The following is a 25,459-nucleotide window of genomic DNA, read 5'->3' as shown; positions in this document are numbered from 1 at the left end:
TTATCATATTATCATATGTCCGATTTTTATTTGAATAAATTTCATCAAATTTGATTGATTGATTCTATAATAATGAATTTCAAATTATAATTTGATTACGTAGCTCTTTTTTTTGTATGTATGCATGCAATTATGATTTATTCAGTGTGTGTGTGTGTGTGTGTGGATTATGGTCAATCAATGAGTAGGTGTGTGTGTGTGTGTTTGTATTATGCTGAATGATAATTAGACATGAGAATCTGTTAATTTTATCTATATGAAAAAAAGGGAATACAAAAAACAAACAAACAGCGAAAAACAAGTAAATGAAACAACAAACAGTGTCATTACAATGGATATGTTGATGATATAGAATTGTGTGTGTGTGTGTGTGTGGGTGTGATTAAAATTTGAAATGTGACAGGAATTTTGAAAATTTTCTATACGATTATTACAAATTTTTGTTGTTGTTGTTGTCAAAAATTATGAATTAGTAAAATTAGCTATTGGTGCACGATTTTTATCCACACTAACTGAACAGATTTCAACACCTGAATCTGTAAGACGACGTTCAATATAGCTGGTTATATTGCCTGATTCATCACGTTTAACTTCGACAATTTCACGTTTAACATTTTCACCACCAGATTTAAATTCTTCGAATCCTTTTCGAACATTGGTTACCATACGTTGAATTGTTGTTGAATCGTTACCAACATCATCACCACCACCACCAGTACCATCACCACCACCACCACCAGTATCAGCACCTATAGTATCCGGAAATTCTCGTTGAAATATATTAAATTCATTTTCAATATCGCCCAGGTTACTTTTAAAACTACCGCGTAGTTCTTTTTCCAAATCTCCATAACGGCCTTTAACATCACCGACCAAACGATCCATATCGTTACTGATTTCACGTTTAACAACCGTATATTCACGTTGCAGGTTTTCACCAAGTTCACGTTTAACATCATTCAAACCGATACGTAGATTATCATATTCACGTTCAACACCATCACGAATGGTCTGTGCTTCATTCAGCATGACACGTTTGACGGCAATGAATTCTTTTTCAACATTTTCACCGGCAGCAGTTTGTAGATTTGCAAATTCTTTTTTCACCGTTTCTACTTCACCATCAATTCCGGTTTTAAAATTGCTCATTTCACGTTTAATACGACCATATTCACGTTCACCAGAATCGGTCAAGCCACGATTTAGATCGGTGAAACCACTTTTAACATTTGTTACAATCTTTTCAATAGTTGCATCGGTTTGTGGACTAGTTAATGCCATACTTGATTCTGTATCATCATCATCATCATCAGCGGCATCATTTCCTGTACGACCACCGGTTGTTGTTTTACCATAATCTGGTGGTTTCAAACGATTCATACGACATAGATAACAAAGATAGATAATAGCACCGATGAATAATAATAATGCAAGTACTAAATTAGTGGCAGTCAATCCCGGATGACGATAAATGAATGTAACACCATGAGCAATGGTAATCAAAAAGAATATGATGGTAAATGATAATACCATACAGAATGATTCGAATGCAACGCCACGAATGCCTATAATTAAAAATATCATTGCCACAATAACTATGGTTAATGATGCCGCTAATAATGGTGGATCATTTAGAAATTTTGCTATATCGATGCCAAATGTTATCATGTAAAACTATGGATGAATTTTGGGAAAAAAAAACAAACAAAAATTGAAAATCAAATTGTAGAAAACAAAAAAAAATTTTTTTTTTCACACTCAATACTTACAACAAAACAAACGACCATAAACAATAACAATACAGCCTGTACTGAACGAAAATGTCGTTCACAGCGGCGAAATTTTTCCAATTTTGAATATGAATAATATTCATCATTTGAATCTTGATTAGCCATTATTAGAGATTTATTGAAAAAATTCAAAGTTCAAAGTTTAAAATTTTTTTTTATCATACGAAAAATTCCACTCACACACCCACATAAACACAAATAGAGACAGGATAAAATGACCGAAAAAAAAATAAAAGTAAAGAAATGCGTAAAGGTCACTTGAAGTTGACTGATGAATTCACTGGTACGTCGTCGTCGTCGTCGTCGTCGTTGTTAATAATTTTTTTTCCTCTACTTTATTATGATGATTATAATCATGAGTTTTGTAATGATTATGATGATGATGATGATGATCATAAAATCGAAACCGAAGAAACGAAGAATTTCATTTATTTGCTATATATTTGAAACAAAAAAAAAACAAAAAAAAATCAACCATCGGGCGTGTGACAAATAATATTGGATTCAATGGCAAAAACGAAACCCACCACCACCATACACCATTCATATACCACCAATGACAAGTACCACCATCATCATCATCATCATAAACAGCAACAACAACAACACCCGATCAAACAATGTATATATTTTTTTTTTTTTTTTTTTTTTTTTTTTTGGTGTATATTCTCACCGTTGATATGAATTAGCAATGAATCAAAAAAACGAAAAAAAAATGGGAGAAAGAGAAAATGGAATGGTTGATTATTATTATTATTCGTTGGTCGATTTTTTATTTTGGCATTTCGTCGATTTCTTTTCGTTTCGTTTCGGTTGTTGTTGTTGTTGTAATCGTTAAAAATGGTTACTCCCTTTATTTTTCTTCACTATACCAGATTCTGTAACAACAACAACAACAACAACGACGACGACGTCGACCTGAATCGTATCCTTGACAGCAGAATATAGAAAAAAACACCAGGTATGAAATTTAATTGACAATCACCAAGATAAAAAAAAAATTTTTGGATCATTATCATCATTGCATAATGTGAATGTGCGCAACAACAACAACAATTACAATTACAACAACAAAAAAAAAGTTTCAGCTGCCACTGCAATGATCTGTAGCAATCATTGACCATTAACCACCACCGTCACCACCACCACCATGAGGATTATGAATGTAGAAAAAAATATTCTTTATTGGCGCCTAGATACAGCCGTTCAACTTGATTACAACGATGATTGCTGACAACGAAAATTATGATAATGATGATGATGATGATGATGTTGGATCAAAAAAAAAAAGAAAGTTGTAGACGACAATAACAACAACAACAACAAAATGTCAGACATTTGTATCGTCAAGAATAGTAAATGAATACAGAATGCGCAAAAATGAAAAAAAACAAACAAACATAATCAGTTTCATCATCATTATCATTGGATTCCAACAACAACAACAACAACAATGATCACCTTCAATGGTAGTTATGGTGCAATGCAGAAATTTCTTTTTTTTTCAAAATGAAAAAAAAATGTTGCCACCAGCGAACCGAGATAAAAAAAAAATCATGAATCAGATTTGATTCTATATCGTTCATTCGAGAATCATTTATTTTGACTAGTGGTTTTTCTTTTCTTTTTTTTTGTCATTTACTTGTCACATTTTATTTCTCATATTATCAGGCAAAAACACACACACACACACACATTGATGACGAAATAAAAATACTGGCAGTAATATCTATCGATAACAACAGTCAGTTTTTGACATTCAATCTTTATCTCTGTGTGTGTGTATTCCTATGTCTAATGTTGTTTGATTATTTTGAGGATTCTAATCGAAATAAATCGATATATACGAGTAACCGGGAAAAAAAATTCCATTCATCGTCTAATTGATTCTGGAATTTGATGTGATGTTGTGCAAAGAAGAAGAAGAAGAAGAAAAAGTAGAAAAAAACCAAATTTGCAAATTCTAATTTTCCATTTGAATGCATTGATAAATTGAATTGGAAAAATAGCTGACCAATGTCTCAACATCAACATGACAATTACACAGAAAGACTGCAGTCATTGATGTTTCTTAATTTGTTTTTATCATTTAAATGAATTTTTTTTTTTTTTGATTAATTTTGTATTTTTGCATTGAATAACAGAGAAAAAATTCAAAATTCTCATTCGATTTAACCGCCATCTGGCCATGGAAATCGGACATAAAAATTTGAAATTTATTTTTCGACAATTATTTTTTTTCTTTCTCTCTCAAGGGAATTTGAATTTTATTTTTAGATTAATAAACACACACACATACAAGAATATTCATTAAATTTGTATCCAAATGTTAATTACGTTATGCTGAAATTCTATTCATTATTCAAAAATTAATTGTCAACATGAATATTTTGCCATAAAATTATCATACAATTTTTTTGTTTGTGAATCGATAATGATCGTTATCAAATTGTTAATTATTCATTGAACTACTCATTAATAATTAGCTTTACATTTTTTATATATAGGAATTTGAAATTATATTCATATGAAATGTCCTTGAATTTTGTGTTTTTTTTATTCTTGTGCATAACAAACAACAAATGGAATTTTATCGATTATTATTCTAGATATTCGATATCCAAGTTTTCAAAATCTTTCCGTATTTCATTTTCATTTCATTCATACATTGTACACATACAAATACACACACCCACACACTTGTTACAGGTGTCAATTGATTTGTATTACCAGAAGCAATGGAAATTATACCGGGAATCATAAATCCATTATTGAAAAATATCATCTTCACTCATGGGTAAGTGTTAAAAATCCAAATGAATAAAATGAAATTTTTCTCATTCAATACAATAAGATTTATATTGCCATTACGGCCATTTGAATGGCGAAATATCCATTGGACATTGATCAATATTATCGTAAATCTATGGTCATTCATTCATGTATATCGTTTGGCGACCAACGAAGTGAATAATCTATCCAGAAAAAATAATGAACAACCATTATTTGTTTATTATATTAAAGTACATCATTTTGTTGTCATTCCAATGATATTTTTGGGTTTCATATGGCATTATTTTCATAATGGCCATTCAATAATGAAATTATTGGATCATTCATTATTCACCAGAACAATGTATAGATGTTGGCCACAATCATTTTATTATACCATTTCAATTGAATTGTTCATGAATGGTATTTATATGATGAGTCGTCATTATTATATTCGATCATTTTTATTCCACGGTGATTGGCAAGCTTTTCAGGAATTTTTTATATTCTATATATTTTACTGTTATCTGCTTATCACATGGTTATTGATATTCTATCAACAGATTGCCATCAATTTAGCATTGAAAAATTATCGACAAGAATTTCTACAAGTACAACATGAACATCATCATCATGATCATCGTCATTATGATTGGCAACAATATCCGGATCAAATTGAACATAAAAAACGTTTATTTAATCGCATCAAAAATCTTGCACAATTAAATGGCCAAATACAAACATTAATGTCACCGATAATGTTCATTGCATTCACAAGTGAATCATTACATGTTGTCGATACAATGAATCAAATTTTAATCCGAGGTTTTCGAAATTATTGGCATAAATGTCTGGAACGTATCATAAGAACATTGTTCTATATCGGTATTTGTTGGCTTAATAATGAAAATCTACAACAATTCAAATGGGCACAGAATGTTCTTGTTTGTCGAAAACAGGATCTAATACAAAGACAAACATATACACACTATACAATGAATAGAGTAAAACGAAAGATTAACATTAATAATGATCGTTCAACGGTGGCTATTTATTCGAAATTTAATTGGCTAAAAATTTATCATGAAAAATTAAAATTACCAGTAAATTATCTATTTACAATCAATGCAACACTTTGTCTTAATTGGTTCTTTTTTCTTATCAGTTATGTATCGCTTATTTATCAAACACGAAATGATTGAATGAATGAAACTTGAAAAAATTTTCATTTTTTTATTATTATTATTAATCCCAGAGTAAATCAATTTATTTTTGAATAAAAATCAAATATTTTTCAATCGGCTATTCCTACTGTTATTAGTGTTGTTGTTCAAATCGTAAATATTCATTATTCTTGACCATAATTGTGATAATCCCATACTTTCACCGATTTTATTTAGACTATTGTTACGGCTGTTGTTGCTAAAAACATTGCCAAACAATCGACGAGTATTTTCCTGTATGGTCCGTTGCATTTTTGTCATACCATTTGTAGCTGTTGTTCGTGCTTGGCGAAAAATATTGTTAAATATTCCACCAACATCATTAATTGATTGCCGTTTTGTACGTCTTTTATACTGCGATAGTTTGTTGGTCATCAATTTAACTTTTCGATTGATTGATTGAATTTATGTAAATCAATTCATTCAATATGAATAAAAAGAAAAGAAAAGAGAAAAACAAAATAAAAAGTATTTTCACGTTTTATTCAATTCAACAAAACAAGAAAAATGGAAAAAAAAATCAATAAAAATCGATCAATTAACAAATTAACAGAATACGATTAATTAACATTGATATTTTGTTATTTAATCAAATTATTAATTTAGAAATTTACCTGGTTCGAATATTTCATCATCATCATAATGGTGGTGGTGATAATAATGACGACGATGACGACGATGACGTCGTCGCATACGTTGCTTATTATAATGATAATGATCCAATTCATTATCATCATGATCATCATAATCAAAATTGATTGGACGAATTTTCCATTTAATTTTCATTTCAGCAATAAAACCTTGAAATTTTATTGGAAATTTTTCCAATTCCTTATTCATTGCTAGAATTTTTGTATCATTTTCAATTAAATTTTGTTCAATTTCCTGTATCGATAATGTTGTTGGTAATGTTTGTTGTTGTTGTGCTTGCTGTTCTTGCTGCTGTGATGATGATTGATCCATTGTTAATGAAATTGGATCAATATTATCCATATCACGATGTTCAACATTCATTGTATCCATCTGTAACATTAATGCTTGCGGAATGAATAATTGTGCCAATGGTGATAATGTTGGTATTGGTGATGGTGTCATCATCATCATCATCATCGATGGTTTGATCAAATCAGATTGTCCAATAATCAACAATTGATCATCAACAGGCATTATATCCGGTAATTTATCTGCCGGTAACGAAAATGTTGATCCATATGTTGGTGATGGTGGTGGCGGTTGAAAAATTTTAAAACATTCATTTGGAATAATGATAATGATCATTATTATCATTGTTATAATGACAGGAATCCTGTCTATTAATTTGGATGATACAATCATCCTGTTGAATGTGATTCGATGTTTTTTGTTTTTTTTTTTTTTTTTTTGGTAATGATTTTCCACATTTTCAATTCCTAGGTTCTTTTTATATATGAACAAAAAAAAATTTAAAATCAATCAACCAATAAATCAATCAATCAATCAGTGAAATAAAAAACATCAAATCAGCTGATTAAACAATTTGATTTAGATTTAAATTTCAGGTATAATCATCTGTACAAATAATCGAATGAAATGAAGACAAAAAACAATCTGTTTAAACTATTATGAATGTGTGTGTTCATTTAATAAAAAAAAAATTCAACAAGTGAAAAAAATGGAAATTTGAAAAGAAAAATGATTTTCTCTCGAAAACAATTTTATTTTTTTTTCATCTATTGTCATTGAAATTCATCCATCTTTTCATGGCATTTATTATTGGCGAAAATTCTAGAAAACAAACCACCACCACCACCAGTGGATAGTTTCATCCAAGAATCTATATTTAGAATTTTGCGATAATTTGAACCACACCCAAATATTGCGATATGATTATCGATTTGATATGAAGGGAAAACAATAAATACAAATACAGTGATTGATTTTTTTTTATCATTTTTAATGATTAAATCTATTGTTATGACAATTTTTTTTTGTTTGATTTTTTGATCCATTTTGAAAAGAATTGAGCATTTTTTTTCATATATCCAAGGATGAATGAAAATAGTAATCCATTGTATGTTGGTTAAAATAGCCATTTCTTTCTACGTGCTGAATTGATTTTGAAAGCATTCTGATTCATGGTGTTTTTATTTTGCTAAAAAACAAAGAGTGAACCATTTCGAAAAAGATTGCCATTTTTATTATATAATCGTTGCTGGTCAGTGGTTGTGTGCTGATTTTTTTTTAAACTTTTCATTAATTGCAAGGTAATTATTGATCAATGATCAACAATTTTTTTTTTGTATACGTATTTACTCCTATTACATTTTGATTGGATTGTAGATTTCGTTTTATTTTTGGCTGCTTTTTGGTGTTTTATCTACGTTTTGTGATTTCTATTTTGGAAGTTTTACTTTTTGAAAGATTCTGAAATCAAATTAATATTATGTCATCGCTCGAAGAATCATACCAAAAGCGTAAAAAAGCTTTACGTAAATTTGATGATTATTTCAATAGTTTAACTGATGGCCATGACGAAGAACTTTGTTTAGAAAAAATGAATATACGTCAATTAATTGAACAGATACGTTCTTTTAATCGTAATTTGGCTGATGATGATAATCTTTATGAAGATGAATTAGTCGAACAATTCAATTCACGTGCACATCGTTTGGCTAAATTTCTTAATGATTCAACAGATATTGGTATGGACGAAGAATTACCAAAGAAAATGATGATCAACAAAGATATACAAATAAAACCATCACAACGACAATCTGAACCAAGAATGTTTCAAAATGATGATTTTGATCTAAACAATGAAAATGATCATATCGATTCGTTACTCACTATATATTATATTGGTGAACTGGAATTGACCGATAACAACTGGTTTGATTATTATCCAAAACTAATGGAATTCATTGTGAGAGATCCAAAAATACCGGATGAAAGGACCAGAATCAATTATTTGAAACAAACTGTTCAAAAAAATCCGAAAGCAATTCAATTAATTAAAGATGAAAGATCGATAAAAAATGCTACAAAGATTCTAGAAGAACATTTTGATGATTGGACTCTACAAAAACGTGCGTTGTTCATTAAAGAAATGATTGAAAAATTCCATTTCGATAAAAATCGCGAAAGTGATGAGGCTAATTTTCGTCAATTACTTGATATTGCATTACATATCAGGTTTAATGTTAGTGAAGAATTTCAACAAAAATATTTTCCCATGATTTTGTTTAAATTACCGAATTGGATTCGAGCTCGAACACTTTCACATTTCATACGAATGATGAGAGCCAAACTTCGAATATATGATGCACAACATGTTTTAAAAGCTGGAACATACGAAGAATTGGAAAAATTATTTGATCGTTTAATTGTCAATGGAAGACCATGTCCAATTTGTTATCATCTTCACAATCAAATGAAAGCTCATCCAATTGTTCGATGTCGACATTTGAATGAATTTCGTAATAGATTTAATAATCGAAATTCTAATAATTTAACAATGTCAATGGCTGATCTATCAATTTCATCAAATCAATTGTCGAATGATCAATCTGGTAGAAGCAATCAAAAATGGTGATGAAAACATTATATTACAAAATAAAGAAGATCAAACGGTTCGTTTGACTTAACTTGAAGCAATTTTTTTTTCATTACTCTGAACATAAATAATCATCAATCAACGAAATAATTAAACGGCGAAAGAAAAAGAATGGTAAAAGTGGTGAAAAAAAGGGGCAATCCATTATTTTGAATGATTTTGAATTTTAATATATTAATATGGTATATATATGATATATATGATGATTAATAATAAACAGAAAAAAACATTTCAGTATATGATACTGTGTTTATCATCATTTTTTTTAAATATTTATTCATTATTCACGATTAAATTTTTTAATAACATTCATTTCATTCAATATATCTAAACGAAATTGATGACAAAAACAATGAGCAATTATGGCTGTTAATGAATAAATGATTGTTGCGAAACGATATGGTACGGCAAAATATTCAGTACCAATGGTTAATATCATTTCATTGAACATGAATCCAATGAATATTAACATTACATAATATTGATTCCACCAGATGGCCAATGGTATGTAAAAAGAAAATAATAAAATGGCCACAATGTTTGCAATTAAAAATGCACGCCACAATGGTTCCAAATGTCTACCGTATGAATCGAATTGTGCTTGATCAGAATTCTGATTCGAATGTAATGGATTCGATGAACGTATACCATTGATGTTACGATCATCGATGAATTGTTTCATAAATATGGCCAAATAGATGGTTGTGGTAATTGTTGCAATCACAGTGATTATCATCAATGTTTGCCATATTATTCGTGAATATGATGAATTCAATTTATTCGTTGATGATTGATCATTATATTTATTATCTACTACAACCATATTCATCATCATTATCATGTGATCAAATTAACATGGTTGATGATCATAATCGTGTACACTTATATCGATATAATGATGATTAAATATATCACATCCAGAAACCAGAAATCAATATAGTAAATTTTAGAAATAAAAAAAAAAGTTTAGTCATCATAAATTTTTCTATAATATAGTGTTGTATTTGGCCAAACATTGAAAATATGCGTTTATCGTTTTGTTCCTAATGACGACGATCAGATCATATATCGTAACCATGACAGCTTTTTTTTCTCAACTTTTATAACCATAAAAAATGTATAGTGAACTTTCTATAGCAAAAAAAAAAAAAAAAAAATACATTTCGATGGCAACAATTTACAAAACATCCTAATTCCATAAAATATATATGCTGATGCTCTGGAAACGATCATTATCATTTTTTTTTTTTTTTTTTTTGGTGACTAATCAATTTATTTTGGAAAACAGTGTATGGCCAACAGTGTGTACCAAACTTTTTTTCGGCCACGAACAAATTTTTCCAATATGGCCACCTTTTTGAAATTGAAATTTTATTGGAATTATATGCGAAAAAAAAAATTTCTCACGGACAATGAAGTATTTGTTGCTTGTTTGTGATCAATGGCTATAGCCGCTAGAGCGTACCGCTATTCTTTATATATAATAAATATAGAAATAGAAATTGTGTGCATACACCCTGAAAACTTTGTTATAACATTCAAGCATGGTGTGCTCGCACACACACACACACACACACAAGTTGTTGTTGTGAGTATAAAAATGAAGAAATTTTTTGGTTCTTATTTCAATTCAATGATGATTAGATGGCTATAGTGATGATGACCAATAGGAATTTTGTTTTTTTTTGTTTGTTTATCTTTTTGACATTAATAAATGTTTATGAGAGGAGTTTTTGTTGTTGTTGTTGTTGTTTTCAACTGCGTTACCACCAAATAAATATATAATATAAATCTGTCACTATATATATCTCATTGATGCGTAGTTTTTGGATGAGTTTTTGATTTAGATTATTTTACAAGATAAAGGTAAGTAGATTCTTGTATTAATATACATATGTATTCCACATCATCATAATTTGTTGCATCATTTTATTCCAGGATATTGCCTGATACATATATAATTTGTAAAAAAAGATTTGGTCATTTGTCATTTTTCAAATCGTCGTCATTGAACACATAATAAGCTAACTATTTTGTTTTTTTTCTGCAAAAGTATAAAAAGGTATAAAAGTTTCTCTGTACTTATTGTTGAATTTTTGCTATTTTTGTTTTATTTTTTTTCAGAAATTGAATTCATACTTTGTGGTTTATTTTTTTTTTATTATCGAATCCAACTCGATATTTCATTGTGTCTTAATCTGATTTATTATTACTGCTCACACTATATTCTAATGATAATGGCTTCTCTTGAAGAATCATACCAAAAGCGTAAAAAAGCTTTACGTAAATTTAATGATTATTTCAACAGTTTAAATGATGGTCATGGTGAAGAAATCTGTTCGGAAAAATCAAATATACGTCAATTGATTGAACAGATACGTTATTTGAATCGTAATTTGGCTGATGATGATAATCTTTATGAAGATGAATTAGTCGAACAATTCAATTCACGTGCACATCGATTGGCTAAATTTCTAAATGGTTCAACTAGTAATAGTGTGTATGATGAATCACAAGAAACAAAACGACAACAAATTGAATCAAAAATTTTGTCTCAAAATGATAATGTTGTTGAAAATGTACAACAACATCCTCTACAACATTTATTTCATGTTCAATTAACAGAAACAAATTGGTTGGAATTTTATCCACAAATGATGGAATTTATTGTATTAGATAAAAAAATTCCAAATGAACCAACAAGAATTAAATATTTAAAACAATCTATTGAAAAAAATAAGAAAGCAACTCAATTGCTTGAAAATGAATATTCCATGAAAAATGCCGTCGCCATTCTACGTGAAGAATTTAGTTATCATTCCAATCCAGAAACCAGGGAAATGGCTTTAAAAGAAATGATTAAAAAATTCAAATTTGATACAAATCGTAATAATGATGAGAAAAATTATCGTCAATTATTTATTATTGCATTGCATATAGCTTATAATATCCATAGAGAATATCGGCAAAAATATCTTTACATGTTGCTTGATAAATTACCAAAGAACTTTCATCGTAATTCGATAAATGATTTTAAGATTATGGTTAAAGAAAAACTTCAATATTATGATGCTTTGCCTTCTTTCAAGTTTGGTAAAAACGAAGAATTAGAACAACTATATCGTCGACTAATCGATCATGATCAACCATGTCCAATCTGTTATAAACTTAAAAAACATATTCGATCACATCCGATTATTCAATGTCGAAATTTGAGAGAATTTTGTTACAAATATGGAGAATATGCAGGCAATACATCAACTTCAATGGCTGATCTTTCAATTTCATCGGATCAAACTTTAAATCAAAATGGATTTCGTTATAAGAAAGTAAATGATGAGAAAAAAACTTCGATATTCACTAATTCCAACCTTAGTTCAATTGGCTTTACCAACGACAACAATAATCGACGACGTTTTGGATTTTCAGGAGACAAATCATTAAAAGATAAATCCAATTCAATTCCTGGTTTATCACCAAAATCTTCATCAGTTTCGTTGTCAAATAATGATAGATCAGCTGAATCTGATTCAGAGAAACAAGATAGTTTTCCTATCACTATTATTGGTTCGAAACGAGAAACACTTTATCAAATCAATGCAATGATCATCGATCAACAGAATGCTACAGACTATGATGCATTGATCCGAATCGATTATTTAAAATCATTGAAAATTGATGGCCAAATCCATCATTATGAAGTCGATTGGAGAAAACGTGACTATATTGTTGGTCATGTAGAAATCGAAATAGCCATTGGATTTTTGATCCGTACGATAAAATTTTTGGTTTTTTCACCAGAAAAAGAAGAGCCAGCCATACTTATTTCAGCCGATATTCTCAAACAATTTTCAATAATGTCACCATCGAAATTTGAACAACGTTTTACACAAATCATTGATCGTTCAATTGAACGATTTACCAATGGTGGTGATGATAAACGACAAATTTCCATTGCTGAAAATCTTGATTTGAAAATCGATAGTTTATATAATGATAATGATCATCAGGCAGAAGAAACATCAGATGCTATCGACAACGATTTACTATTATATAATGATGATGATAAAAACAAACCGAAAAATGTAACCATACAAAAATTAATGGCCGCAAATTTTCTCTTAAAATCTTCGCCGAATATCAAAAATAATTCTTCAAAATCGTTCAAAATTTTATTGGTCAAAAATGATTACACTTCCGATGATGATAATTATTTGGTTAATCAAGATTATAATATTTATTATGGTTGGAATTCTGCCAATGAAGATCGATCATTGGATCAATTGAAATATAAAAAGGCTCATATTTTTCTATTCAAAGGTGAAAATGATTCAAAAATAGACAACGATTATATGGATTCCATGTTGATCAAATTTGATGAAAAGAAATTTTTGATTCTCATTCAATTGTTAACTAATTCAAGTGATGAACAGTATGAACAAATCAATCGAATGATTGAAAAATGCCGTAATTTGCTTGCTTGAAAAATGATGGATTGTTGGATTGGCTTGAAAAAATTTTCATTAATCAAAACATACACAATAACGATAATGATGATGATGATGATGATGACATAAAAACATAGATTAATTTTTATTTTTTTACAATAAATAAATTTTTTGACATAATTAAGTTCAAGGTGGTTTCAGAGAAATTTTTTTATTCTTTTAAAAAATTGTTTAAAACGATTAATATGGTAACAATATTTCATGAATAAAAATACAATTAAATAAATACAAATGATATACGTTGTTGTCGATTTTGGTTGACAAATTATTGTTTGCCATTTCGTTGATGATGATGATGATGATGGACAGAGAAATTTGCTTTTACCGATTATAATGGCCAATAAAATTGTTACGATAAATAAATCAATTATCGATGATAATAGATAATAGAATTCATCCTGTAATACTTCAACATTGATGATCGTATGGAATATTTTTCGAAATTTATCACGGAAATTATCGTTATCGATTCCACCACCACCATCATCATCATTAATAATCATCATTTTATTATAATTGTTGATAATTAAAATGAAATCTTTTTGACAACATTCACAATATGTTTTACGAAATCGACGGCAAAATGTTTGTAAACAATCCAAATGGCTAAATGATAATCGTGGATTGGTGCATTCACATACATTGTTTATAAGTTTATTCGAACCAGAATGTAGACAGAATCTACAAACATTTACATCGGTGGTTATTTCGGTTGCCGTCGATAATGATGTAGATGTTGGTGATGTATTGGACGTAACGCTTGATGATAATAATGTAGAATTTGATGACATTTTTTTCTGCAAAATTCACACAATTACAATGAAAATACTTTTTTTTGTTGTTCAATTCATCATAATTTATGTTGATAATTGATAATTGAATTGAATTTGTTTTGTTTTTTTTTCGATAATTAAATTATTTGTTGTTTCATCGTTTATTTGAAATTTTAAACACATGTATATTGCTTTGCATATATGGCAATTATCACGTTTTGTCACACAGCTGTCAAAATTGTTGAAAATCAAACAAAATTTTTGTCAATAAAATAGATTTGCAATAGATTTTCTCATTTATCATTTCTCAAAACATCACTACCATGAATGGATTAAAAATGTTACACTGTTGATATTGTGTGATTCGATGAACTTGGTTACGGCGATTTGATTATCCATCATCACCATAGATATCATGGAAAAATTTTGATTTTTTTTTTTTTTTTTTTTTGGTTACTCGGATCATATCAATTCATGTTGTTTTTGGCTTGGCTTGGCTGTTTGCTGCAGGTATATGTGTGTGTGCAGGAGATTGATGCGATTTAATCGGTAAAGATTTTGCTCTTGATCAACAAAAAAAGCCACTTGAAAGTTTTCTAATTTTTTTTTTGTTTCAATAGATTTCATACAGCTCAAAATGGGTCAAATGATGACCACCACATCGATGGAACGACCACCATATCATCGTCCAGGTGAACATTTTGTTCCATATGATGCAAATTCTTGGCGTCGTTTATCATCAACATATCTTAATCAATTAATGTCCAATGGTAAATTAACGAAAGATGAATTAGAAATTATTGAATTAGAACGATATTGGCGTAATCGTAAACAAAGTAACTATTCAAATCATCATCGACGTAGTTATTCATTAAGTCCTGTTGAACAACAACAACAACGACGACGACAACAATTGTATAACCATGGTGGTAGGTTGAATGGTGCATCAAGTATGGGCAATCTTACTGCTTCAAATTACAATGAAAATGTTGGACATTCATTTCATCGGCAAACACCTGTTTTAAGAAATTTTCAACAAAGTAGTCATCGTACAAAAAAAGGTGATAGCCGTTATCATTCATTAGTCAATGTTTCATCAATAAAGCCGACTCGCGATAATATTGAGAAGCTAGCATCTAATCTAAATGATCCAATCGATTATAAAGATGTTGATCATCATCAATCAAAACAACATCATCGGAAACCATTATCCTCAGTAAGGACATTTCAAAATGAACATTTTTCACCACATGATTCAAGTTTCAGTTCATACGATTCATCAAATCAATCCGGTTCAGTAAATCAACAGCGAGCTGGTCGATTCGAACGAAACAAAATAGGCGCTCGTAAAACGATGATCAATTCAACATCATCCGGTTATAATGAAAAAAATGACAACAATGTTCCGGTGAAAAATGAACCACAAAAATATCCTGCCAATTTTAGACTTCCCGATCAAAATAGAGAACCTAGAAAATTTCAAGAATATTTTCCCAAATCAGCTTCAAATCATCATCGTTTATTATCGAATGATAAAACTGTAAAAACTGAATTTCAAAATCAAGAACAAGAACCATTTCTGAATCATAAAGATAATCATCATGAAAAATTTACGAATGACTCACCAGATTCTGATTTCACTAGGAATGATTCTATTCGTACAACAGGTGATCGACGAAATTTTACACCAGATCCAATGTGTCAAAGTACCGAAAGATTAGTGGAAAAAGAACGACGACAAAATAATAATAAGCTTGATTCAAGTTTTAAACGTCGTCAACAACAATCATTGGCACCAGATTTTCGTATTAGCTCTCAAGAACATTTAGATCAATCATATAAATCAATACAAACTTATGATTTCAATGTTCATAATAATAATAATAATCATTCAGCCACTAATAATCGTGTTCATTTTAATAGTAATGATGATGAACAAAAACGAAATGGTTCGGCACAATTAATGCGCCATAATCAACAACAACGACAACAAAATGGCCATAGTATCGGATATTTCGATACTGGACATACAAATTATTATTCCAATTATTATCAAAGTTTTGATCGTCCACATTTAATGTTTTCGAAAATTATTTACATTATACTATTGGTGGCCAATATTTGTCTAGTTATTTGGAATAGTATCTATATGCATTTTGCATCGATTAAAATTAAACTTGGCGAACCGATTGATGGTAAATTCATTTTTTAATTTTGATTTCAAAAAAGATTCTCATAATTTTTTTCTTTCCACCCAACACAGGTCGATTATATTCAATGTCACACGTACAACGACATTTATGGCAAGCGATTGTTATTGCAATCATATCATTGAATTGTATAACAACAATGGTGGCTATTTATGCAACCATTAGACAAAAATATTGGCCCATATTCATAACGACAATTTTATTCTATTTGTTTGCTAGTTTTGGTTCATTTTCAGAATTTTTACGTGGTAGTATTTCTTCATGGTTATTACCATTGATTTGTGGACATTTTGGCATCATTGTTACACATCATATTGCTATTGATTATTATTCAATCTGATTTTTTATTTTTTCAATTTTCAATAAAAAAAAAAGTTTTTGAGTATGAATAATATATATTAGTAAAAATAATAATGGACAAAATATTGAGGTAATAAAGATGTGTGCGGAGGGGGGTATGTAAATAAATTTTCATAAATCATCATTTATTATTACGTCATCATTGTCACCATCATGATGGCCATTTTCAATTGTTCCATTTTTGTTCACATCACCATATGTTGTTTTCTTATTCATTTGTATTTCTTCCATTGTATCAAAACTTGCCATTTCACTACTAGTACGATCAATTTCCATATAATCATCAATTAAACATTCAAGATCTTCACGTGCTTCATTAAATTCCATTTCTTCCATACCTTCAGAAACATACCAATGAACGAATGCACGTTTCTTATACATGAGATCAAATTTTCTACATAATAAACGCCAACATTCAACCATACCGGTATGATTTGATAAAGCACAAACGGCACGATTTGTTTGAGCAATATCTTCAAGCATTCGTGGTGGTTCAGATGCAATACCACATTTCATACCAGCTGGTGACCAATTGACAAAATGTTCCTGTTGTTTCAGATCAATCATTGATGCATTAACTTCTTTTGGTGTACAATCACCACGATATAATAGGCAACAGGTGATATATTTTCCACTATCTTGTTGTTGTCGATGTTTTGATTGTAATGTGGAAGATGAATAATATTTGATCATACGATTTCGGCTTTCAAAACATGCTTGTGTCAATGTTTTAATCGGTAGATTGAATGGTTGACAACATGGATTCGATATCGGTGCATATGATGCACTTGGAAAATGAATTCTTGGATACGGGACTAGATTGGTTTCGAATTCGGCAAGATCAACATTTAATGGTCCACTGAAACGTGTTGATGCCGTCACCGAACTGGCCACCAACGAAATCAATTGATTTATGTGGGCATAATGAGCACGTTCAACATCCAATTGCCGACGACAGATTTCATAACAGGCTTCATTATCGAACAAAAACATACAATTCGAACGTTCTAATGAATGATGAGCACGAAACAATGCATTATATGGTTCAACAATGGCCGTCGATAATCTTGGCGAAGGAAATACATTGAATTCTAAACGTTGACATTTATCACCATTCAACATCAATTCTAATTGATCAATTAAACGAGCCGAGAATCCAGATCCAGTACCACCGCCAAAACTATTAAACATTTGAAATCCTTGAAAGCTGTCACAAAGTTCAACGGATTTACGTATCACATCGATAGTTGGTGGCAAAATTTTCGATGAAAGCGTATAGTAACCACGAGAAAAATTATTGGCAGCATCTTCTGTACCGGTGACTGTCATTCGACTTGAGAAAAGATTCTTGCCTTTTGGACCGGATAAAATATGATCGATGACTGATGGATCATTATCGACCATTACAGTACGTGGAACATAATAACCATCACGACTGGCTTCATTGAACATTGTGTCAATAGTTTCATTTTCATTGCGGTTACACTGATCATCAAATTTACCATCGGTTTCGATTCCATGTTCCGCACGGATAATATCCCAAAATGTATCGCCAATCTGTATGCCAGCCTGGCCAGTCAATATTGTAACACATTCACGCATAGTTATAAAATTGAAAACTTTGTCTTTTTTTCAACGATTCGTTTGAATTACACCTGAACCACCTGAAGAGAAAAAACACCAACACAAATGTTTTTTTTACGGCTGCTGTTTTTGTTTGATAAGTGTGTGAGCAGGATTTCGAATAATTTTGTTCTGGAAAAAACGACAATGAATTATTAGAAAAAAACAATGAAAAATGACTTGGCAATTTGTCGATATATAAATACGTGAATTTATAGAATTTTTTTCCGTTTCGAAAAATTCGATTTTTTATTATAGCTGCAGACGACAATGAAGACATTGTCGTAAATTCGAATTTCCAAGACTAATTTTTTTTTCACAATAATCTTCAATATAATTCGATCACGATCGAATGAATTAATGAAAACATTTAAAAGTGATGATGATGATGGTAATGTCTAAAAAAAGATCATGTCAATGACTGTCATCATCATTGATTGACAACAACAACAACAAAAGAATCTCGATAAATAATACCCTCCCAAATCTGAATTTGTTTTCTGTTTTCATTTCATTTTTTTTAATTTGATTCTGCGCACTTTTTTTTGCAGGCCAACTAAATGTTGGTCACTTTCCGTGTGGTTTATATTCCATCCAGTGTTTTATTTTGAAACAACGATGTTGAAAAACTTTGAACCATCTGAAATGGTATTGGCTCAACATATGTTATGGTCTTTGTTTATCATGTATGATATCACCATTTTCATGATATACAAGAATAAAGTCACATGACATGGTTGGCATATAAATAAATGATTCCGATTAAATGGTACGACGATGGATGATCAATTGTGTTGAGGTTTGCTAAATGGGATTCTATTTTTCATTCTAAATACTTGAAATATAAATATTTTTGTTTGTTTTTTTTCAGATTGAAATTTTTTTAGATATAAAAAAGAGTGAAATCTAAATCTAAACAATGATTATCCATGATGGCTAATATTATAAACATTGAAATTGTGATTATCTTGATTTTTCAATCGGTATTAGGAATGTCGAAACGATTTGGTTGCCATAACTTGAAGCAATCGTTGAACATTTTTTTTTGTTACTCGAAAAATAAAACAAAATTATGTGCATTTATAAAAATGGATTTATTCAAAAAACCATAAGATCAGCCGATATTGATTGTTCCAGAAAACTATAGACGACAATGTCCTTTTTTTTTGATAGATTGACAATGGATTGGAAATCAATGGCGTTATTGCTGCACCAAATAACATTTTATCTGTTTATGAATTCAAATTTTGTTTTTCAATAAATCAAACCATTTATCTTATCATCATTGTTCAATCAAGCTACTGAAGAACTTATCATCATCATCAATATAATAATGAAAGAAATGTCTTCAATTTTTTTTTTTTGTCATCATAATCTATATGATTTCTGGTCACAAGCTGTCGTCGTTTTTGTTGTTGTTGTTGTTGATGTGCAATATCTCCCGATATTTATAACATAATCAAGGGAAATTTATTTTTTTTCTTGTCTTTGCCTTGATAATAAAATGAACACATCTTTTAGCCAAAATGAAATATGAAATGAAATGAATGAATTCAATTTATTATTTATTATTGAATGATTCATATGCGTTCGAATATTTTCAATTTATTTAATGGTGACAACAACAAAATTTCGTTATTCACTACATTCAACAATGTCTAATTATTCGACATTCATATTATTATTATTGGCAATAATCATTTCGATTGGAACCAATGTCGATTCGGCTAAATTACAGGTACCGTTCCAGGATTTTGCAACACCTGGACCAACTATTTCGAGTAAAATTTACTATATTACTGAATCATGTACGATTTGTGAAAAATTTCGACCAGATTTTACTCGTGTAAAAAAACCACCAGAACCAGAACCTGAACCAGAATCTGAATCAAAATCTGTCATTGATGATACAACAACAACAATAGAAGCTGAAAATGTAAAAGAAACGGACAAAACTGAAAAAGATACATTGAAACGAGTACCAAGACAAGCAACATCTGCATCATCATTTGCATCGAAATTGAAAAGTGATGATAAAGATATTATCTTATTGGATTATAATAAACAATCAGCCAACGATAGTGATGTACAAGAAGATGGTAGTTGGTCATGGAAACGAGCGTTTAAAAAAATACATGCAAAATGGATCGAACGTTTTCAGAATAATACAGCGACAAAAATTGATCAAGCTATGACAGCAAAAATAAAGGTGGAAAAAACACCAGAAGGTGATGAGAAGAAAAAATTTGTTTTAGAATTTAAGAAAAAAATCCAAAATCTTACATCATTGAATACAATCGTTGATGATGATGAACCAGTCAACGCTCCGGATGTTGAAGAAACAATGAAAGAAGATGAACAGGAAAAAGTACTTGTCAAACGAGAATTGAAACAAATCTTTCTTGATCCAGTTAAACAACCATCGATTGTGATTCGTGCAAAACGATCAGCCATTTTAATGAACGATACTACAGATGATGCTGTTGGTGATGAAACAAATACCGATAATCCAATGTTCGAAATGAGTACTTTACCTACACAAGTTTTTGATGAAAATGACACAGTTTTAAATGAAACGAATGCTGAAAATAATGGTACTTATGCAAAATGTCGCCTGTTGATTCGATTTAAAGCGAATCCTGAAAATGCCACCGAAGAATCAAGTGATGATCTTGATTCCGAAGTGGATATAGATTCAAACAAAAATCAAACTTTGCTTGAACCAGTTGAAGAATCCGAATCATTGCCAGAAAAAGATAAATCAACTTTAGTTGTTGAAGAAAAGGGCAAAGAAATTGAATCTGAGAAAAAATCTAACATTGTTCAAGATGAAAAAGAGCCAGAAAAAACATCTTTGGCTGAATCAGATGAAAAAGTCATGGTTCCAGCTGAGCCAAAAGAAACAGAATCAATCGAAAATAAAGTTGTTAAAACAACGAAAGAAGAAGAATCGATAGTTGCTATAACTTCATCACCATCGCCAAAGGAAGAAAAACCAATGATCGCTGCCGTCGAATATGTAAAAGAACAAAAACCGATTTTGACCATTGCTGATGATGAAAAATCGTCAGTGACAAAAGAAAAAACATCAAGTGAAAAAGAAATCCAGGAAAGCTCATCACCATCTAGTGTTTCGAGTGAAAAAGAAATCCCCGAAAGCTCATCACCATCTAGTGTTTCGAGTGAAAAAGAAGTTCAAAATGCAACACCAAAGCCTCCATCATCAGAAAAATCAGAAAAAGAAGAATCTAAAGTCGTTGATAAAGTTCAAGAATCATCATCGATATCAACATCTAAAGTCGAAGAAAAAGAATCTTCAAAAAAAGAAACTTCGACTAAAAAACCAAAAAAATCAAAACCATCAAACGCTGAACTTGGTTTAATGATCAACATTCGAAAATTTGTTGGTGGAATGTAAGTATCTTGAATAAGGTTTATGAAATACGCTCACTGTATTTAAATTTCAGATTCGATTCACTTGAAAAGGATGCCGACAGCAGTATCACCCGGCAGAAGGATGCAATGAAAAACGATCCATTCTGGAAAAATGTAAAAATTTTCACCTCAGATCCAGAAATGACTGAATTTTTCTATGAAGGTGAAAAAATGAACAAAAAGGAGAAAGAAACAACAACAAGTAAAGAAACCGAGCCTAAACGAACAAAACGTTCGATAAAATCAAATTCATTCATCGATATGATTGATATGGATGATATTGTTCAACTATTATCACCGAACGGATCAATTGATTTAAATATTGCCGATGAAAAATGGATCCTATTGGAAAGAAAAATTTTCTTCAACGATATGGATAAAGATAGTGATGAAGAATTGATTATCAATTTGTATTTCAAACCAAAAGAAAATGAAGATGAAGAGATGGATGATGATGATGATGAATCGTCAAAGAAATCGTCTAAACATCATAAACATTCGAAAAAGACAAAAAAACACCTTAGTTGTCCATCGGGAACATTCGATTGCAATTCAGATGGTCATGTTTGCATTCCAAATAGTTTGATGTGAGTTATTTTTTTTTCTATTTTTTTTTGAAATTTAATTAGAAAAAATTCCATTTCAACAATAGATGCAATGGTGAAGACAATTGTGGTAATGGCCATGATGAAATGCTCAACTGTGGATCATCATTAAGTATGTTCTATGTACAAGATCCATCATTGTTGCATCATCGTGACACATCCGATGGATGGTTTGATATGGATCCAGTAACCGAAGAAATGTTCTGGCTTGGTACACGAATTCTATTCATTCTTTTCGCAACAAGTTTATTTTTGTACATTCTTTTGCTATTATGTCGAATGTGTGATCGAATTCGTTATTCGGATCAATCACCAATGTTTATCATACCGAAAGGAAATTATATTTCCATTTCAGGTGATACAATCGAACGTAAACCATATCAAGCATGTCATAAATCAACAACAAAATCTCAAATGGATACACATGGATCGAAAATACATGAATATATCTATGTGAATAATAATTATGGTCAACCACAAGGTTCAACAATGGTATCGACAGATGTACAACCATCTTTTGGTCGTAATAAAAATGGCCGAAAACATCGTAATCGCAGTTGTCGTGATTCAATATCATCCGATATAACTGATGATGAATATCCACCATTGTATGAAGAAACGATTCGAAATTATGGAACGAAAAAATAAATGAGAGAAAAAAAAATTCTTTCTTTCTCAAATCTCCATACCGGTTCCGAACAATTTTGTTTGGTTTAATTTTATTAAGAAAAAAAAAATATTAAATTGCAAAATACACACACAGACATGACAGACTCACACAATGACATAAGAATGAAAAATGATACCGTTTAGAAAAACCAATAAAAACCGATATCCGTCCATTCATTAATCGATAAACTTTGATTAAATAAAATATAATGTACAACCAGAATAGAATAAAATTTTTTTTTTGTTTTGTTTAGTCTTATGTTTCATTTTATCATTAGTTTTTGTCTTCACATGATATATGATTTTTAAAGATAAATATAATGATGATAATTTAATGTTTGAATATTTGGATGATGATAATTTATTGTTTTTCGAATATTAAAAAAAAACTGGTAAAAAGAAAAAGTTTTTGAGAAACTATTATTGCCTTATTATTGATCATCAAATATGAATAGCAACAAATCGATTGGCCTATTGGCTAAATATATGGCTATAAAACAACCGGAAAATTATGTACAGACAATGTACGTTTGGATTGATGGCCACCAAAATATTCGTGCTAAAACAAGGACATTGAATTTTGTTCCGAAATCTGTTAATGAATTACCAATATGGACTACTGATGGCCATTCAACTTATATAACGGAAACAAATGCTGAAATTTATCTGTCACCGATTCGAATGTATAATGATCCATTTCGTGGTGGTAATAACAAATTAATATTTTGTGAAACATTGTATGAAGATTTTACAGCCACTCAATCGAATACAAGACATTCATGTAATGCTGTCATGGATATGGCTGCTGATCAAGAACCATGGTTCGGTATTGAACAAGAATATTCATTTTTGGATGGTACCGATCGTAACAAGCCATTAGGTTGGCCAACAGGTGGTTTTCCTGGACCACAAGGTCCATATTATTGTGGTGTTGGTGCTAATCGTGTATTTGGAAGAGATATTGTCGAAGCACATTATCGAGCATGCATGTATGCTGGTGTTAAGATTGACGGTGAAAATGCCGAAGGAATGCTATCGCAATGGGAATTCCAGGTAAAATCGATTTCTTGATTTTGATTTTCGTGATTTTCATAATTTTTCTCCATCAAAATAAAGGTCGGTCCATGCAAAGGCATCTTGATTGGTGATGATCTATGGATGGCACGTTTCTTGTTACACCGTGTTGCCGAAGATTTTCATGTTGCCGTTACATTTGATCCGAAATTAATTCCAGGTGATTGGAATGGTGCTGGTGCTCACACGAATTTCTCAACCAAAGCTATGCGTGAAAAGGGTGGTTTGGCTGAGATTGAAGCCGCATGTAAACGATTGGAAAAGAATCATGCCAAACATATTGTCAAATATGATCCAAGTGGCGGTGCTGATAATGCACGTTGTTTGACCGGTAAACATGAGACCAGTTCGATGGATAAATTCACTTACGGTGTTGCTAATCGTGGTGCATCTGTTCGTATCCCAAGACAAGTTGCCGATAATGGTTATGGTTATTTGGAAGATCGACGACCAGCATCCAATATGGATCCATATGTTGTATGCGAACAATTGGTACGAACAATTTGCCTGAATGAATAGAATTATGTATATGGCATTGTTTTGGAATGTTTTTTCTTTTTGAATCACTTTTCATAAACACGCATGATTATATCGACAATATACAACACAACATGGAATCAAAAAAAAAAACCATTTGTTCCATTGTTTTGGTTTTTATTTTTATTTTTAGAATATTGACTTTTTGTGAAACCACTCACATATATTTATACTGATATATTCCAGTAATAAAATATTCATTTCTATATATTCAATGTGTGTTTGTGTTTGTAGTTTTTTTTTTTTTTTTGATTAACCACAAAAAAAATCATTGAATGATGGTGATCA

At 30.3% G+C, this 25,459-nt stretch overlaps 10 protein-coding genes across 13 annotated transcripts; 5 read left to right on the top strand and 5 right to left on the bottom strand.

Moving 5' to 3' along the window:
* Window positions 1-8: 8 nt before the first annotated feature.
* LOC124496447 (uncharacterized) lies at window positions 9-3,405 on the bottom strand. Of its 3 annotated transcripts, XM_075732834.1 has the most exons (4): window positions 2,318-3,400; window positions 1,770-2,225; window positions 813-1,674; window positions 9-749 (listed from the first exon to the last, which is right to left on the bottom strand). In XM_075732834.1, exons 2-4 carry the CDS (start codon window positions 1,893-1,895, stop codon window positions 463-465), a joined length of 1,275 nt encoding a protein of 424 aa, XP_075588949.1. In that variant the 5' UTR covers window positions 1,896-2,225; window positions 2,318-3,400; the 3' UTR covers window positions 9-462. The 3 variants fall into 3 exon arrangements, with proteins under 3 accessions (XP_075588949.1, XP_075588950.1, XP_046915922.2); XM_075732835.1 differs by having other exon boundaries at window positions 9-668; window positions 759-1,674; window positions 1,770-3,405; XM_047059966.2 differs by having other exon boundaries at window positions 1,770-3,400.
* A 169-nt stretch (window positions 3,406-3,574) lies between these two features.
* On the top strand, window positions 3,575-5,865 carry LOC142597698 (uncharacterized). The gene is made up of 2 exons (XM_075732856.1): window positions 3,575-4,587; window positions 4,645-5,865. Exons 1-2 carry the CDS (start codon window positions 4,529-4,531, stop codon window positions 5,762-5,764), a joined length of 1,179 nt encoding a protein of 392 aa, XP_075588971.1. The 5' UTR covers window positions 3,575-4,528; the 3' UTR covers window positions 5,765-5,865.
* On the bottom strand, window positions 5,771-7,179 carry LOC124496837 (uncharacterized). The gene is made up of 2 exons (XM_075732857.1): window positions 6,400-7,179; window positions 5,771-6,168 (listed from the first exon to the last, which is right to left on the bottom strand). The coding sequence occupies exons 1-2, from the start codon at window positions 7,118-7,120 to the stop codon at window positions 5,846-5,848; spliced, it is 1,044 nt and encodes a 347-aa protein (XP_075588972.1). The 5' UTR covers window positions 7,121-7,179; the 3' UTR covers window positions 5,771-5,845.
* A 621-nt stretch (window positions 7,180-7,800) lies between these two features.
* On the top strand, window positions 7,801-9,613 carry LOC124496615 (uncharacterized). The gene is made up of 2 exons (XM_047060154.2): window positions 7,801-8,028; window positions 8,105-9,613. Exon 2 carries the CDS (start codon window positions 8,208-8,210, stop codon window positions 9,354-9,356), a length of 1,149 nt encoding a protein of 382 aa, XP_046916110.2. The 5' UTR covers window positions 7,801-8,028; window positions 8,105-8,207; the 3' UTR covers window positions 9,357-9,613.
* A 1-nt stretch (window position 9,614) lies between these two features.
* On the bottom strand, window positions 9,615-10,309 carry LOC124496838 (uncharacterized). Its single transcript, XM_047060400.2, has one exon. The coding sequence runs from the start codon at window positions 10,216-10,218 to the stop codon at window positions 9,658-9,660; it is 561 nt and encodes a 186-aa protein (XP_046916356.2). The 5' UTR covers window positions 10,219-10,309; the 3' UTR covers window positions 9,615-9,657.
* A 1,299-nt stretch (window positions 10,310-11,608) lies between these two features.
* LOC124496614 (uncharacterized) lies at window positions 11,609-14,009 on the top strand. Its single transcript, XM_075732833.1, has one exon. The coding sequence runs from the start codon at window positions 11,609-11,611 to the stop codon at window positions 13,859-13,861; it is 2,253 nt and encodes a 750-aa protein (XP_075588948.1). The 3' UTR covers window positions 13,862-14,009.
* Window positions 13,947-14,676, bottom strand: LOC124496542 (uncharacterized). Its single transcript, XM_047060069.2, has one exon. The coding sequence runs from the start codon at window positions 14,674-14,676 to the stop codon at window positions 14,023-14,025; it is 654 nt and encodes a 217-aa protein (XP_046916025.1). The 3' UTR covers window positions 13,947-14,022.
* Window positions 14,677-14,954: 278 nt separating this feature from the next.
* LOC124497329 (uncharacterized) lies at window positions 14,955-17,260 on the top strand. Of its 2 annotated transcripts, none has more exons than XM_047060988.2 (3): window positions 14,955-15,207; window positions 15,279-16,853; window positions 16,922-17,260. In XM_047060988.2, the coding sequence occupies exons 2-3, from the start codon at window positions 15,296-15,298 to the stop codon at window positions 17,206-17,208; spliced, it is 1,845 nt and encodes a 614-aa protein (XP_046916944.2). In that variant the 5' UTR covers window positions 14,955-15,207; window positions 15,279-15,295; the 3' UTR covers window positions 17,209-17,260. The 2 variants fall into 2 exon arrangements, with proteins under 2 accessions (XP_046916944.2, XP_046916945.2); XM_047060989.2 differs by having other exon boundaries at window positions 15,096-15,168.
* Window positions 17,193-19,343, bottom strand: LOC124497330 (tubulin alpha-8 chain). Its single transcript, XM_047060990.2, has 2 exons — window positions 19,058-19,343; window positions 17,193-18,983 (listed from the first exon to the last, which is right to left on the bottom strand). The coding sequence occupies exon 2, from the start codon at window positions 18,828-18,830 to the stop codon at window positions 17,340-17,342; it is 1,491 nt and encodes a 496-aa protein (XP_046916946.2). The 5' UTR covers window positions 18,831-18,983; window positions 19,058-19,343; the 3' UTR covers window positions 17,193-17,339.
* Window positions 19,344-19,449: 106 nt separating this feature from the next.
* Window positions 19,450-25,384, top strand: LOC124497328 (uncharacterized). Its single transcript, XM_075732832.1, has 6 exons — window positions 19,450-19,650; window positions 19,723-22,265; window positions 22,319-22,873; window positions 22,939-23,007; window positions 24,016-24,613; window positions 24,677-25,384. The coding sequence occupies exons 2-6, from the start codon at window positions 20,464-20,466 to the stop codon at window positions 25,151-25,153; spliced, it is 3,501 nt and encodes a 1,166-aa protein (XP_075588947.1). The 5' UTR covers window positions 19,450-19,650; window positions 19,723-20,463; the 3' UTR covers window positions 25,154-25,384.
* Window positions 25,385-25,459: the final 75 nt, after the last annotated feature.

The sequence above is a fragment of the Dermatophagoides farinae genome, chromosome 7 (genome assembly GCF_024713945.1).
Source record: "Dermatophagoides farinae isolate YC_2012a chromosome 7, ASM2471394v1, whole genome shotgun sequence".
NCBI classification, from domain to species: domain Eukaryota; kingdom Metazoa; phylum Arthropoda; class Arachnida; order Sarcoptiformes; family Pyroglyphidae; genus Dermatophagoides; species Dermatophagoides farinae.
The sequence above is the reverse complement of the archived record's forward strand: the minus strand, read 5'-3'. Positions and strand labels throughout refer to the sequence as shown.